Source organism: Podarcis melisellensis (assembly GCF_964234715.1).
Source record: "Podarcis melisellensis genome assembly, chromosome: Z".
NCBI lineage: Eukaryota > Metazoa > Chordata > Lepidosauria > Squamata > Lacertidae > Podarcis > Podarcis melisellensis.
Window position 1 is genome coordinate 21,176,782 of NC_138547.1, and position 17,286 is coordinate 21,194,067.

Here is a 17,286-nt window from a genome sequence, read left to right on the forward strand (position 1 = left end):
CCTTGTTTTACCATTTTTCGAGCAACTCATCAATCAGTCTTTAGTTAAGTCCCTTTTAAATTTCCTTGAAGTTTAAGATTTACAGCTGTAGTTCTTTGTTTCCTACCCCTTAACATCTTATCAGTCCACAATTTTACAGTAATTTTTTAAATATGTTTTAAATTTCCCCCAGTCCTCTTCCACTGTCTCTTTCCTCTGGTCACAGATTCTGCCGGTCATCTCTGCCAGTCCCATATATTCCATCACCTTCGATTGCCATTCTTCCAGAGTAGGTAATTCTTGCATCTTCCAATACTTTGCCAACACGATTCTTGCTGCCGTGGTTGCATACATAAAGAATGTCTTATCCTTCTTTGATACCAATTGGCCGACCATGCCCAAGAGAAAAGCCTCCGGTTTCTTTACAAATGTCCACTTAAGGACTTTCTTAATTTCATTATAGATCATTTCCCAGTAGGCCTTAATCTTTGGGCAGGTCCACCAAAGATGGTAAAAGGTACCTTCAGCCTCATTACATTTCCAACATTTGTTATTGGGCAGATGGTAAATCTTTGCAAGTTTGACTGGGGTCATGTACCACCTATAGATCATTTTCATTATATTCTCTTTCAGGGCATTACATGCCGTAAATTTAACACCGGTGGTCCATAACTGTTCCCAGTCGTCAAACATAATGTCATGACCAATATCCTGTGCCCATTTAATCATAGCTGATTTCACTGTTTCATCCGAGGCTTTCCCTCCTTATGGAGGGTCTCAATGATGGCTTTCTGCACAACTGTCAGGTCAGCAGCCCTCTCCATGATTGTGCTTCCTACTGAACCAGACTGAGAAACCATTTAAAGTCTCAGGAACCCATTGCAGGTGTTATGGATTGAATAGCTACTGCACCTTTTCACAATATTCTAATTTTCTGAGATTGTTAATTTGGGGTTTCATCAGCTGTACGCCATAACCATCCCAATTATAACAAATAAAGGCTTGACATATCTCGCTTTGCATGTCATGAGTCTATCTCATATATTAGTTTCACCTTTTAAGTTGAATTACTGAAATAAATGAACTTTTCCATGATATTCTAATTGTTCGAGTTTCACCTGTATTTCCAGGTTTCAAGGCTGGGCACTCCCGGTGGCTGGACCTCAACTTGGGAATTTGCTTCTGTATTTCACTTGACACTTAACTAAGCATGAATCTGGGCATACTTCCAAAAGCTACACAAGAAGCATTTGTTGAAATTGTATATAGACCCACCTGGAGTGCTTGGGAAGAGGTAGACTATAAGTACAATTAAATAAAATTTCAAGGTTTAAAATTCTAAAAAGTTATAATTGCCTCTGCAAACCTACATTTGCCCCTCGGTGCTCATATAAATCATGTAATTAAATCCATTACCCTTTTTAAGGCTAGTAATTCCCGATCATTAAAAACTGCATGTAAACAGATTGGTCAATTGATAAGCACATCAAGAATAACCGCAAATGTTCCCACCCTACTTCCATGCTTGAAGGGAAAGGGGGCTGCTTGTTTTCGCTGGACATGCTTCCAAAAGCAGCACTGGGAGAGAGAAGTGTTCCTCCTTCCCAGGACTCCTCTTTGAGGCAGCCCCATGCACTTCAGTGATAAGCAGGAGTGACCTCTCTCTCCATTGGCCAACATGAAGGGAGATCAATCCAGCTTGATTCAGGTGCACGAGAGCTCCCTACAAGAAACTCTTTCTACCTCACCCAAGATGCTCAATTTGGCTGGGCTTTGGTGTCCTGGCTTCAAAGCACCGAATCCCCTGGCATCATTTGTGACATCTCCTGACTGACAGGTGGATGGCCCTGCAAGGCAGATCTTTATAAGGATCTGGTCTGCTGAGCCAATAAGATTCTCCAGCCCTGCATTACTTCCAAAGACAATGTAGGGAGTGTCAACAGCATTAAAGGGTTGAAACCTGGAAATGAAACAAACCTTCCCAATAAAAGAATACGACTTACAAGAAAATAGGTTTCCACAATTTCGAAATCAACAAATCCGATCACTATCCAGGCAAAAAGTGTAAGCACAGAAACACCAACAATAAATGGAACGAAGTAGCCACTAAGTTTGTCTGCAAACTGCTGAATTGGAGCCTAAAGCACAGGGAGAGAAAAAGAAAATAAATTCTAGCCATCTTCTCTGAGGCTTAAGGTTGTCTCAGAGATTGTCTACACCAGGGATGTCCAACAGGTCGATCTACTGGTAGATCCCCAGGAGGTTTTGGTAGATCGCAGTCGATCGCTGGCTCCTCCATCCAGCCCCACACTCTAGATTGCTAGAACAGAAGAAAGAGCTTTTGCTGCGAAGCTGACTGTTTCATTAGTTATCTCCACCACCACCCCCCCAAAAAAACGGGGCTTCCTTCCCTAAAAAAAAAGCTCAACTGCCAGTTTTTAATTGCGTGAGTTGGTTGCAGTCTTTTGGAAGATGGCTGTCCCTGGTCTACACATTTGCCTAAGTAGCAAATTCACTCTGAATAACAGGCAGTCTCCCATCACTGGCACCTTTGCACTTGTGTCTTTTTCTGCAGTCCTAACAATACATCTTTTTTGCAATGCTTTGCTTGAATAGCTTCCAAATTACACAAAATGATTTGCTCTACAGTCTGCTTACCAACTGCCGTGATCAGAGAATGTGAGACCTATAAGGATGGGAATTTAAGTTGCCTCTCTGCTGAAGACCAATTTGGTACACTAAGTAAGCATGTAATGATGTCAAATTTAATTATAAATTTGTTGTACTGAATCAAAGCCGAAGAAACAGGCTGAAAAACTTCACTTCCTTCCTACTATTGCTTATTGAAAGTACCTTGGATGTCTGTGCTTCTTCCACAAGTTTGACGATCTGGGAGAGAGTAGTGTCACATCCAACGTGGGTTGCAGAGATCAGCAATGATCCATTCTGGTTAATAGAGCCTGCAATGACTGTACTGCCGGGTTTTTTAGTCACAGGCATAGCTTCACCTGCATAAATTGATTTGTCAGCAAAACATTAAGAGACACAATTCTTTGCATTTCCCCCTCTCATCCCCTAGTCTTAATTTTCATTTTGTCTCTTTTCCTTCCTACCCACACATTAGTTAGTTTCAAGCACCCGTTGAAATAAATATAACACAGCTTGCCTGTGATGAGTGATTCGTCCACCATAGAATGTCCCTCAATAACACGGCCGTCCACTGGAAACTTGCCTCCTGGAATCACTTTGACAATGTCACCCCGCTGAACCAGCTCAACATCAACTTGCTCTTCACTAAGAGGACACACAAAATTCCTTAGTCTTTATTTATCCACTGAAATAAAGCCTTAGCATGTGCAGCTGAATCTGTGCATATTCATGGCTTGACCATAAGTCTTGCCACATCTTTCTCTCCCCCAAATACCAGCAATTTAGACTGCAAGTTATTTAGGGTGAAGGAATATCTTCTGCTTCTATTTCTCTACAAAATGCCATATATATTGATGGGGCCATACAAAAATAAAGAGCACAGGGGGGGGGATCAATGAGCACAACATACTGAAATGTATTCAGGTTGCCTTTCAAAAAGAATTATTAAAAAACTACAGTAAAGCACAATACCTCAAGAGGATGTTGTCTGGGCCTAAAGTAACAATAGTTGCTTCAGTTGCTTGTAGTGAAATCAGTTTTGCAAGGGCTTCTGATGTTTTACCCTATAAAAGCATAGAGCCACATATGTTAAATTCAAAGTACCACCTAAAAGATTATTGCAAGCAACAAAGTCATATGCAGCACAAGCCATGCTTCTAGCAAATAAATAAGTTCTAAGTAAGTAAAACAGTCTTCTGTTATTCTCCTTGGGATGAAGATGGACTTAAGTGTGGGGGAAGCATGCATTCCGAAGTATTTGTCTTGAAAACAGTGAATGTATATTTAACACAATTCTGCCACATACAGAATGGCATACCTGTACTCTCTCTTGGATTCCAACAGGCATCATGTAACTGACAAATAACTGAGCACTAAACTTTCAAGATAATCTTACAAAACTAGCAGCGCCGAGTCTGAGAAAGCTTTAATAAATGCCCCTCTAAATATATGAGCATTTATATTTTTATATTTACCTTGGCCACATGCTCCAGCCATCGCCCCAATGCAATGAATACAAAGAGCATGGGTGGTGTGTCAAAGAAAGTCACAGGGTTGACTTTTGCCCTCTCAACCATTGCAACCAAAAGAATAACAAAGGAGTAGGCAAATGCTATGGTGGTTGCCAAAACGATCAGCACATCCATATTGGCAGTCTTATGCTTCAGTGCTTTGTAAGCTTGGATGTAGAAATACCAGCCACCAAATAACTGCAAGCACAGCAAAATTCACAATTACATTTTGCACATAAACACAGATCTGTGAACTGTCATTCTCCTCCTGGGTTCAGATAATTCTCCCTGGTAGGGTGGCTAAGCAAACAGGCAGCAGACTGCCTAGAAAAATCTGATGGATGCTCAGCTTTAATAGAGAGGCATTGTTGAAGTGTGGAGCTTATTCTTGCATTTTGTTCCATCATAATAAAACTTAAAAGGAACAAGCATTAATATTTCAGATTTTTGTCTAGAGGGGTGGCAATACAGTAAAAGTAACTTAGCCTACAGGGCCTAATGTGCTTTCAGCTAATAAGAACACAAGAAGATCTTGCTGGGTCAGGCCAATGGTCTAACTAGTCCAGCATCCTATTCTCACAGTGACCTGCCAGATGCTTGAGGGAAACCAGCAAGCAGAAACTGAGCAAAATGGCCCTCTTCCCTAATGTGGCTTCCAGCAACTGGTGTCCAGAAGAACTGCTGCCTCCAAATGTGGAAGGAAGAGCAAAGCCTTTCTGGTTAGTTACCATCAATAGCCCTCTCACCCATGAATTTCTCTAACCCTCTTCTAAAAGCACCCACCGTATTTTTCTCTCCATAAGACACACTTTTTTCCTCCTAAAAAGGAGGAAAAGCAAGGCAGGAGGAGGGACAGACGGCAGCCCCTTCCGCCCCTCCTCTCAGCTGATGGGAGAGCCGCTTACACGGTTCCTGTCCCGGCGTCTCCACCTCCTCTTTTTTGCTCCGGTTCCGGCGTCACCTCAGAGGCAAGGCAAGGCAGCTGCCAGCCACAGGCTTGCACAAATGTGAAGCTCTCCCTCTCCCTCTCCCTCCCTCCCTTCCCTCCCTCCCTCTTCCAACTTGAATAAAATATGGGAGGGGGAGGCCAGGTAAGCCCCACCTCACATACCATAATTCAGCCTTGGTCAACCTGTGGGTCCCCAGATGTTGTTCAACTACAACTCCCATCGCCCCTAAGTTTATTAAATAGTTTAGTACAATATTTGATTCAGAATATTTTTTTCTTGTTTTCCTCCTCTAAAATCTAGATGCGTCTTATGGTCAGGTGCATCTTATAGAGTGAAAAATACGGCAGCTCAGTGGCCATCACTGAATCTTGTGGGAACAGCATTCCCCAAGGGATAATACGCTGGGGGCTGGATCTAAAATGGGCAGGGCATCCCCTTTTCTTCCCTTATCTCTGTGCCATTCCCCACCCCCAAGCACGCTCAAGAAATTAGGCCAAGGGTTGGCAGCAAATTTGTCCACCTGCTTTATTCCATATGGTTCATTCAAAGGAATCTTGGCATGAAATTTAAATACTATTACACTAGCATTTGATTTATTTCTACTTGCCTGCACAGGGACACACAACAGAAAGGAGAGCAAATTCATAACAGACAAGCCGGGAAGGATCTGGCGTTCTAAGAACATTGATGAATGATATGCTTCCATTTCTTCTTTGGTCATGTTTGCAACCTTGTGCATGGATGACATCTGGCTGTCTATAACCATCATGTAAATCATCAGTCCCATTACAGGAATGCAGAAAATTAGGCTTACAAGGAAGGATCGTTTCCATCTTAATAAATAAGAGAACAAGATAATAGTGAAGAAATCATAACAACATTGAAAGGAAAGTGTTTGACTATGGAGAAAAATTCATGCATCTAGCACCCTGAGCATGACAGGAAGCGTTTAGTAGGGTGTATGATTCACTTTAATGGAAGGTCTCCCCCAGCCCATCAATTTAAGTTGCAGGTGCAGCAGGAGGCTATGGTTTAAAGACCTCTAGCCCAAGATCCTGATCCAGACTGGCCCTCATGCTGGCAGTCTACTGGGAAAAAAAGAACCAAAGGGAATATTTTTTTGCTCAATGCAAATTGCAATTAGGCTGTGTGTACACTATTGGCTTTAAAGAACATGTGAAGTGCATTTCCACCGTTCAAAGAATTTTGGGCGTTGTAGTTTAATCCTCACAGAATTACAATTCCTTTAACTAAATACAGGGCCCTGGATTCATTGAGGGGGGAAATGTGCTTTAAAGGTACAGTGTGTACACATCCAGAGTGAATGAAAGAGAATATTCATGAATCATGGACTGATAGGAACATGCAGCCCATTGAAATGCTTCTGAGGAAATAGAGCTCTTTGGAAGCAAAAGGTTCCCCAGCCCTGCTTTATAACAGAACTACATTCTGGATTCTCACAGAAGGAATCAAACATCTTGAATGGGATTGGAGCACGAATAAAAGAATACTCACTGCCTTATCTCCTGTTTGTGATCTAAGTGACTAGCAGATCTATCTTTCTTCACCAGCACAGCATTAAATCCTAAATTCTAAAAAAAAGAGGGGGGTTAGATTTATTGTAGTGTACAAATGTTGCAGTCAGTTTTGAAAGCTAGGGAAAAACACATTCTGAGCGCAAGAGAGCAGATCCCTCCCACAAAGCTCTTTCAAAATGTTAGAGGAGTTTTAACTGTATTTCAGTAAATGATGCTAACATTTGACTCAAACACATCATGCTTCTTGAGGATACCATGCACTTGTCTGAATATCTGCATATCACCTGTACATATACTGCTAATAATAAACACCTTAAAAACATGGTGCTGTACAATATGCAACATAAAACAATGTACACCTACCTACAGGAAGGTTTTGGCCAATCTAAACCAGAGATGGGGAGCCTCTGGTCTGCAGGCCAAACTTGGCCTGCCAGTCATCTCCCTTTGGCCTGCAAGCCTGTTTGGAGAGGCCCTACACACCTCCCCCATACCAGACATCACATATGACATCAGTTGTGAGGCAGGTAAGAGCAGAGCTTCAAAGGAACCATCAGGATCTTAAAGTGGGCTCTCACATGTTGCTTTGCTTGAGCGAGGAATGCTCCCAATGATGCTCCCATCAGCTGAAGGAGGGAGTAGCAGTTCCAGTCACTGGAAACTGCTTCTCCCTCTAAGCCTCCCTGCACAGCTAATTTCCACCTCTGACATCCTAGGAGAAAAGGAGCCAGACGGGGTGGTTTGCAAATCTTCCCATGTTATTCCTTTCAACTTGCAACGTCAGGATTGGAGACCAGTGGGGAGACTCACAAACAGGCTGAGGTAATTTTCTCTCACTCCCATTCACCTGTCCCACTGCCCCCTGTGTGGGAAGCAATGGAAAGAAGCCGGCATTTTAAAGTTATCTCCTTCTCTGGCTTCACACAGCAGCAGCAAGAGGGGGAATATTTTAAAATGCAGGCTTCTCTCTTGTGTGTCCTTGAGCAGCTGCTGGTGCTCCAGAACCCTGCAAGGGATGCTCATAGGTGGGCAAGACAACCCAACCATCAATCACAGTGTCATTATATGACATCCTGTGATTGACCAGAAAATGAGGCCCCCAACTGTCAGATTGGCCCATGAGGCTAATCTCGATAAGAATGTGGCCTGTGGAACAAAAAATGTTCCCTGTCCATGATCAAAGCAGACAAACATGAGGAAATAAAGATGGAAGCATGAAGAAAGAAAGGTAACTGAAAAAGATAAGAGTTGGGGGAGCAAGACAGGGACAGAGACAAAGTCTCCAAGATTACAATTATCTTTATACTGGTATCTTTACTATCCACAATGGGCCCAACAATCTTCAGCTGCAAAATACCGTATTTTTCACCCTATAGGACGCACCATCCCATAAGGCACACCCTAGGTTTTGGGGGGGAAATAAAGGGGGGGAATTATTTTTCCCCCAGGCACGGGGCTGGGGTGGGGGAAGCCCAAGCTTCCCCCGACCCCAGCCCCCAGAACAGGCAGCTATCTGCAAGCCATGGGAGCCCAGCACCGGCTCCTGAAGCTTGCTAAGAGCTGCGCTGAGCTCAGCGCGCGCAGGCTTCAGCATGCAGGCAACTCTCCACAAGCGGCGGGAGCCCAGCGCAGGGCTCCAGCTGCTTGTGGAGAGGTGCGCAAAGCCTAGACGCGCTGAGCTCATCGCGCCCAGGCTTCAGCATGCAGGCAACTCTCCGCAAGTGGCGGGAGCCCAGCGCCGGGCTCCCGCTGCTTGCGGAGAGGTGCGCGAAGCCTGGAGAGCGAGAGGGGTCGGTGCGCACCGACCCCTCTCACTCTCCAGGCTTCAGCGAAAGCCTGCATTCGCACCATAGGATGCACACACATTTCCCCTTCATTTTTGGAGGTGAAAAAGTGCGTCCTATAGGGCGAAAAATACGGTATATTCCACTAACACAGTAGTATTTATATGTGAAAAATGAACCAGCAAATTGTTACATTCACAAGACTACTTACCTCTATAATCCGTATAATATCTCTTGGGCCAACTATCTCAGGATCATACTTAATATGTGCTTTATTTGTTGCAAGTGCTACAGAGCTGTACAGAATCCCTTTTGTTTTCATAAGCGTGGATTCTATTTTATGAACACATGAGGCACATGTCATTCCCCTCACCTGTTAAAACAAAGGTTTATTGTTTGCAGAATATTCTCTCTTCAGAGATAATTTTGCATGCATCATAAATAAGTAAGTTGATAAGTAATTCCAATCGGAAGATGGCACTGTTCCCAGTCAATGACCCAAAATTGCACTAACTTTATTTTATTGATTCTGTAGCACAACTGTATTTCAGAAGGAAGGCAGAATACTTTTTTATAAACCGATGCACCTTAAAGTTGTAAATATTTTTTTTTACTTTTTATCTTTTATAAACCACTTCAAGGTTTTTTACAATCAAGCAGTGTATAAATGTTGTGAAATAAATAAATAAAGTACAAACGTAAACCTAACTGGCAAGAAGAGAGTACCGTTGCTCAACTGTACAGTGGTGCCTCGCAAGACGAAATTAATCCGTTCCGTGAGGCTCTTCGTATAGCGGTTTTTTCGTCTAGCGAAGCAAGCCCATTGACAGCTTAGTGGATTAGCGCTACAGCTGTCAAGCGGCTTCCAGCGATCAGCTGTTAAGCGGCTTATCAGCGGAACAGCTGATAAGCGGCTTAGTGGCTTAAGAAAAGGGCGAAAAAAGCGAAAAAAACCCGTGGGGGGATGCAAGATTTTTTTCGTCTTGCGAAGCAACCCCATAGGGGAATTCGTTTTGCGAAGCACCTCCAAAACGGAAAACCCTTTCGTCTAGCGGGTTTTTCGTCTTGCGGGGCACCACTGTATTATGAATCAGGCACACCAAAATAAAATAAAAACTTGAACTGCCAAGGCAAAGGGCTCATTCACACTTACCTCTACCCCCACGCGTTCAAGGCACATACCTGCACTTTAAAGCTTCATGTCCAAGACCATCCCCCCCCCCCCCCACTTTCCCTAGGAAAACCCACTCCTTAGCACTGACCTAGAACAAATGGCAACTTGGGTTTTCTGTGGGTTGCCTTTTGCTCCGATTCTGCAGTCTGGAGAGGGTTTTCATGGAGAAAGTGCCAAAAACAACAACAACAACAACACTCTGAAACAGAGCTTTAAAGGATGGACCTGTGCCTAGAAATGTGGCACAAATGGGCATGAGATCAGACTTCCCCTCTCTTAATTCCGCCCCCCCCTTTTTATACTGAAAATTTGATTAAATGTTTGTTGCCCTAACACAAGCTGGCATGGAGGCTGAGTTTAAATTTTAAAAATTAGCTTCACTCCACCCCTGCTACAGTCCTGACAAAAATTGTTCCATACAAACACTAAGTGTCTCTAGCTAATGGCTGGAGCTTGCCAAGTAGTAATCTCTCTGACATACACTCTCTCACACATGCAAAGGAAGAGGAGGTGGGGGAGATAAATTACTCTAAATGCTTTTGGAATCACAGTTACTTACACACAATCTGTAGAGGAATTTTCTTTAATTAATTCTGTTTGTATGAAAAGCTCACTAGGTAAAATGGCTGAGTGTTAAGTGGCATTGAAATATTAAATTATTTGCTTACGACAAGTTCCAGGGTGCCATCTCCTTCATCATAGTTCTCCAGAACTGTAGCTCCAAAGCCCAGGTCCCTAATCAATTCCGCTATAGCTGATGGCTGGATGATGGAAGGATTATACCTCACTTCTGCCTTCCCAGCCATTAGAGCAACAAGAACAGAGTGTATTCCTAGAGACACAAGGCCACACATAGGAACATTACATAAAGAAATTAGGAGTGTAATATACAGCGGGATGCTCTTGCTCAGCCTTCCGCAATCAGGTAGTCTTCAGATGTTATGGACCACCACTCCATTGATGACTGGGGTTTCATGGGAGTTGTAATTCAAAACATCTGGGGAGTACCCATTAGGGAAGGCTGAGTTGTGCCATATACCTCTATACAGATTAGGCCATAACAGCAATACTGGGACATAATAGGCATTACATGCAACAGCTAAAGGAGCCAACTTATTCACAGAATGTGTTCTGGCTCTAATTTGAGTCAAGGTAAAGGCTTTGATAGCCACCTTGATTTTTTGAACAGGTAGACAAGCTATAAATGCTAGAATGGATAAATAACTACTTCTCCGCATTCCACTTCACTTCATATATTCAATGTAGATTAAAGTTAGAAAAAAAGGTGAATATGGTTTTTGCGCCCATTACAAAGAAAGTATACAATATTGTTTAGTGTGGAAGTTCTCAATGCAGCACCTGTGGAAACCAGTGTCCTCAAATAACCACCCTAGCACCCTGCCAGTCTGCATCCTCTTCCCAATTTCTAATGTATTACATGTCTTTAAGGCACCAGGCGAAAACATTCTTCTTTGGCCATTAAACAATCTACGACCTTTTAGAAGTGGGGGAGGGGAACTGTTATTAAGATTCTTTCTGTGATTGTTTTACTGTTTTTTCCAAAGGATCTTCAGATAAAGAGTGGCATATAAATTGAATATATAATAATAATAAACCCCTGCAATGAAGGGGAAAGATACACAGTCATTGTGCTGCTGCGACAGCAGTGCCTTTGGATCCTCTTTCAGATCTTTTTTGAAAGGCAGCCACTAAAATACACTATCCGATTTCTTGGCCACTAGCCTTTAAGAGTTTAGAGAGGGAACAAAAACTGATAGCTGGCAGTGAAACATTATGGATTCCACCTTCTATTTTCTGCCACAAGAGACACAGAGAAGACTGGAAGATTGTTACGTCTTATGGTATTGAATGGCAAATACTACTAGCTCTTTTCCTGCCAAAGGATGGCATTCACTCCCACAACATATTACTCCATTTCTTCATCCCTGCTAAAGATGCAAGCCTTAGAATTTAAACTGTATAATTAGAATCCCTGAAGGGCCTACATATTTGCATCACCTGAGCTTTAAAAGGTCAGGTTAAGCATCACTAAAATGGTGTCAGGGAACTTAAATCCATTTTACTAATGTATATCTCACCATCTTCTCTCTTCAGATTCCTTTCAATGTTTGCCACACAGGAAGCACATGTCATGCCAGTGACTTGAATGTAGCACTTGGAAGGCACACTTGCATCCTGCTTATTGTGGACGGGGGAGAGGTTGGAGTGAGCTTCCATTTTGAAGTGTTTATTATCCTGAGATTCTGCCAGCCTTTCCTGTGAGGGCTGAGTTATTAGCACCAAGGGTTCTGTACTTGTGGGACCTGGGAACAGAAAAGAATAATTTTAATGTGTTTGAACAACTGCTGCAACTATGTTAGTCCCAAGGACACTGGATGCATTCATTTCACATCTGAAGGAGCTAAAAATACCAGCTCTCCCAGTCTACCTTATTTCTAGCTGAGCCCAGAAGATACCTTTGAATTTGAGAAGCAGAGAAAATAGCAAATCCCATGCTTCCTAATTGGAAAATTACCCTTAGGATATCCTTTCCAGTTAGGATATCCTTTCCATGTCTCTTTAGGGGACATGCTTGCTTTCTATATGTATGCTCTAGAAACATGTGCTTCAAACAATTGTTTTGTGTTCCTGCTTATTATCTCAGAGTATCTGTAGTGTTGTGAGTGGCTGCTAGCCTTTATGTTGAAACACTACAAATATTCTAAGATAAGAACATGAAACAATTGTTTAAAGCACATGCTTGTAGAGCATACATGTAGAAAGCAAGCATGTAGAGCTGAAGGAGGGGCATCTTCCCAGATCTTTGAAGACATCAGCAACATTCAATCAGATACACCATACCATAGACCTATTAATTTCAGTGGGGCTATGCAGAACAACATATTGTTGGAATGTACACAATGGGGCAGACATCTCCAAATCAGCTGCCTTTAATGACACCTAATATTTCCTTTCCTGTGCCCGCACCCCCAAAAAGCTAGGGTGAGTGACTCCAGGTTAGGCCATTTCAGAATCAGTATTAAGAGATTATAATTACCATATGGGTTTGCACAACCCCCTCCAGAGAAAGCTACCTTTCAAAATAGCAGTTGGATTTGCTCTATAAGCATAATTTAAAGAGCTATCACCTGTTAAGGATGCATCAAAACCCATATCCTCAATGCCATTCCTTAAGTCATCTGGAGAGGTCTGCATGGGGTCATATTCTATAGTCCCATTATGGTTCAGAAGAGACACATGTATTGCCTTCACGCCTGGCTTCTGGGAAATTACTCTCTCAATTGACTGTACACAAGAATTGCAGGTCATTCCTTCTATATTTATCACGGTAGTGCATGTCAAGGGATGGTGCATGATGCTATTGACAGCTCTTGGAGATTTCAGCGGAGATTTAGGTGTGTTCAGAAGTGCAGCATTTTCATGTCCGTCAAAAAGGCTGACCTTAAAAGTCTCTGGGGATACTGCTTCTATGGCTCTTCTCAGTGCACTTATGCTGATTAGGCTGGGATTGTACTTTACCATGGCAGATTTTTCCTCTAAAGAAACTGCTATACTAGTTACTGCAGGGAGTGCTGATATGCTGCTTTGAATATTGAAGACACATGAATTGCAGTGCATGCCATCAACTCGGAATGTTATGGTCTTCAAACATTGTGTGTACTCTGGAGATTCTTGCAGAGCTTTTTCTGAGCATTTGGTTTGTGTGTTCTTCAGCCGCTCTACATCAATAGCACCAAGTTTGAGGGGCTTAGGCTGCTTCTTTATCGATGCCATGAAACCGGCAGCTTCTATTTGGTTTTTTATTTCCTCCGATGTGATGAGATGAGGCTGATAAACCACCACAGCTTCCTGATTGTCCAGGGAGACTAGAAGATAAATGGTGAATTGTTAGTATGTTTCCCTAATGATGTTTCACCTAAAATCCTGGTTTCCCCCTCCATGTTAGCAGGCTAATCCAACCTCTTGCCCACCTCTGAAAGGTCTGCTGCCACTGGCAAGCCAGGTGGGGAAAGGCTGCAAAATCACAGACATACCAGTGCATAACACAGTGTGCAACACAGACGGGTCACATGCCTGCAATGGTGGGGTTTAGCTTTCAAAGGGGGAGGAGCACTGTCCCTATGGGAATGTGATAAACTGTCATGCAATTGGGGAAGGAGTTCTGCCACCCTCAAATGAGCCTCTGTTTACTAACATAGCTTTGTCTTCTTTTGCTATTAACACCACTCATTCTACAGCACACAATTGCACCACAACAGAAAATGGAAATTGAATATACTGAACTGGGTGTGAATTAAAAGATATGTAACAAGAAAAGAATTAGGGAATATTATTTTAACATGTGATCACAGTGGAAAGACTTTAAAGAAAAAGCACAGCTGAAATTTATTACTAATAAAAATAATTGGGAACCCTTCTTGGACTTTTCAAGGGAAAAGGAAATGAATGATTTTGAGAGAGTTGGACTTAAGAGAAATATTAACAGAAAGTGGAGAAGATGGATATTCCCATGAACGTATTAAATAACTTTTTGAAATGAAACTGGCAGATGGAAAATCAGAGTACTTTTTATCTCTCTTTATTGCTTCTTTTCTCTTTCTCTCATTTTAAAAATTTACTTTCCTTTTCCTTTCCTTCTCTTTCCCTCCTTCTTTCTGCTTCTTTGTTTTTCTTTTTTCTCTATTTCTTTTGCAGCTGTTTTTGTCTCTTTTTAAATTTACATTAGTTTTCTATATTTTATTGCATTATAAAAACTTTAGTAAAAATCTTAATACAAAAAGAAAACTTCCTAGATACAAAATAAAGAAACTGGCTTCAAAATAGGTAGTGTGTGTCTGAAAGCCCCCAGACACATGTCTGATAAGTTAGGAAGCATGGTGGAAAGAGTCTCCTCAGAGGCAGAATAAAGTATAAAGGAATATCTCCTTTGTTACAGAATACCTGCCCAGAGGAGGCAGGGGAAGTGGACACATAAAGGGTCCTCTCTATGAACTCTCTGTGTACTAGCCTGTGCTTGTCCAGCAAAGCATGCATCTGTGATTTGGCTGCAAACTCTACACAGAATAGGGTAAAAGAAAGAGTCCACTCAGTTACCTAGTTGGGTATACCAAATAAAGGGTTGCAATACTGGAAAACTCATGGGAAATGATCAAGCAACATATAAGGCCAGGAAAAACCAAACTCTAATCCGTTTTAATTACCTTTAATTCGTGTGACACCTTGCAGTTTGCCAATCTTTCCTTCAATAGTGCTAGTGCAAGAATGGCAGGTCATCCCCTCTACTTTCATCCTTAATGCAACATCACTTGTTTGGAATAAATTTGAATCTTCAGACATTCCAGGATTTATTTCATGCGCTACATTCTCTGAACTGAATTCTGGCACTATTTGGTTGATCTGCTTGCCATTTATAATAGAGGAGACAAATGTTACAACTACAGACTTTCTGTCAGAAGAGCTTTTCACATCCAAGATGCCCTTGGTTTGCAGGAGTTTGGTACGGATTTCTTCACATGTTAATGCTGATTGAGCTGGTATTGTAAGAAAAATGGTGTCTGCTAAAACAGGTTTAGAGTTTGCATTAGTAAGTGTAGCATCAAATCCCATGTCATCTATAGCTTCTTGTAGTGACTCTGGAGTTTGCTTTTTGGGGTTATAAATAATGGCTGCATTCTTATTTTCCAGTGAAACCTTGAAGGGAAAGCAGAAAAAGAAAAAAAGAAAAAACATGTTAGACAACTTTGCCAAACAAAGATTAAAATCTCAAGGTGGCATTAACATATCAGGCAGCTTTGTCCTATTATAGTGACACCCTGCACGTGATTCCACTCATCTGAGAAGGAAGTGTAAGACTGTACCTATTAAACCACAAATTAACTTGGATTTATCTGTAAGACAAGATGACTGGCTACAAGGTGAGTCACAATAAAAGTGGCCAGATTCTTTCTGAGTATCACACACATAATACAGTATAAATTTCTCACACAGGACTTTCCAAAGTGCCCTAAGCATAAATAACACTCTACATACAGCGAAGATTATACTAATCCCATGTTGCACTGTCCCTTGCACTGATCAGGCTTGAAATGAAATTCTACAGGTTAAAAGGTTAAAGAGAGAAAGAAAAGAGCTGGTACAGACTTACAATAACTGAACTGTAGAGTTCAAAGGGATCCTGAGAATCACCTAGTAGTCCAACCCCCTGCAATGCAAGAATACAATGGTGCCCCGCAAGACGAATGCCTCGCAAGATGGAAAACCCGCTAGACGAAAGGGTTTTCCGTTTTGGAGGTGCTTCGCAAAACGAATTTCCTATGGGCTTGCTTCGCAAGACGAAAATGTCTTGCGAATTCCTGCGGGGGTTTTTTCCTCCCCCCCCCTTTTCCCAAGCCGCTAAGCAGCTTATCAGCTGATCCACTAAGCCGCTTAACAACTGATCCGCTAAGCCGCTTAACAGCTGATCCACTAAGCCACTTATCAGCTGATCCGCTAAGCCACTTATCAGCTGATCCGCTAAGCCGCTAATAGCGCTAAGCCGCTAATGGGCTTGCTTCGCAAGACGAAAAAAACCGCAAGACGAAGAGACTCACGGAACGGATTCTTTTCGTCTTGCGAGGCACCACTGTATCAACTAAAACATCACTGACAGATAGCTGAACCTCAGCTTTAAAATCTCCAAGGAAAGAGTGTCCACCACCTCCCAAAGGAGTATGTTCCACTGTCAAACAGCTCTTATAAATCCTTTCTTGTAACTTGAATCCCTTGGTTCATGTCCTAGCCTCCAGAGCAGGAGAATACAAGTTTGCTCCATCTTCCATGTGACACCCATTGAGAAGTCTGGAGATGGCTACCATGTCTTCTCTCAGTCTCCTCTTTTCTAAGCTAAACAAACCTAGTTCCCTCAACCATTCCTCATAATGCTTAGTTTCCAGACCCTTTAATATCTTGATGTGTTCAAGTGACTTCCCACTTGTCCAGATTCATGCTCCTTACTGTCGTCCAGCAGGAGTCCAGTCATATCCTGGGTGGCTCATACTTGGAGGAGTGACCCATGTCACTCTGAACATCTCCATCTGTCTTCAGAGTTACCGTTCCCACCCACCCACCTTGTTGTAGTTCACTGATTAGTGTGATGGTTTCAGCAAGAACTATAACATTTACTCTGAATTTCTCTTCCTTCTCTGAGCCCCATAGAACTGAACTTCTGGTGCCTGACCTAATCAAAACCTGTTCCAGGAAAAACAGCCAAATGATGTGAGAGACAAAGAGATCTTTGAAAAAGAGAGCATATATTACATTTTGAGAAATGTAGCTGTTAAAACTGTTTTAAAACTGATCTTTTTCAATAGGGATAGAAAAGTCAGGAATTCACTAACTAGGATAGAGAATAAGGAACTGATGAATTAGTAGCAGCAGAAAATAATTTGTACTTCATACACAACTTTGCTGACATCACTAGCTTTTCACATCAGACAGGGCAACTGTCTCAAAATTGGATTTGCTTTCAACAAGCTGAGTTCTTTTCTGACTATTTCAATTTTCCAAAGGGCAAACTGATGCCACTAAAAAGCCAATTACATTAATTCCAAATTTTATTATTTTCCTTAGGCAAAACACAACCAGGAAGCCACTCTTATGATCTAATTACACAAACGTAATCTATTTAACTAACATAGCTTC

General features: G+C 42.1%; 1 protein-coding gene across 1 annotated transcript in view; it reads right to left on the reverse strand.

Annotated features, from left to right (window-relative positions):
* The window catches only part of ATP7A (ATPase copper transporting alpha), a 38,842-nt gene that overhangs the window by 18,603 nt on the left and 2,953 nt on the right, over positions 1-17,286 (reverse strand). The window contains exons 3-14 of the mRNA XM_081897761.1: positions 14,808-15,297; positions 12,735-13,472; positions 11,685-11,909; positions 10,254-10,417; positions 8,623-8,784; positions 6,605-6,681; positions 5,697-5,922; positions 4,104-4,337; positions 3,601-3,692; positions 3,146-3,273; positions 2,833-2,987; positions 1,983-2,117 (exon numbers count right to left, since the gene is read on the reverse strand). Coding sequence (XP_081753887.1) covers positions 1,983-2,117; positions 2,833-2,987; positions 3,146-3,273; positions 3,601-3,692; positions 4,104-4,337; positions 5,697-5,922; positions 6,605-6,681; positions 8,623-8,784; positions 10,254-10,417; positions 11,685-11,909; positions 12,735-13,472; positions 14,808-15,297 — 2,826 coding nt within the window. The remainder of the gene's footprint in view (positions 1-1,982; positions 2,118-2,832; positions 2,988-3,145; positions 3,274-3,600; positions 3,693-4,103; positions 4,338-5,696; positions 5,923-6,604; positions 6,682-8,622; positions 8,785-10,253; positions 10,418-11,684; positions 11,910-12,734; positions 13,473-14,807; positions 15,298-17,286) is intronic.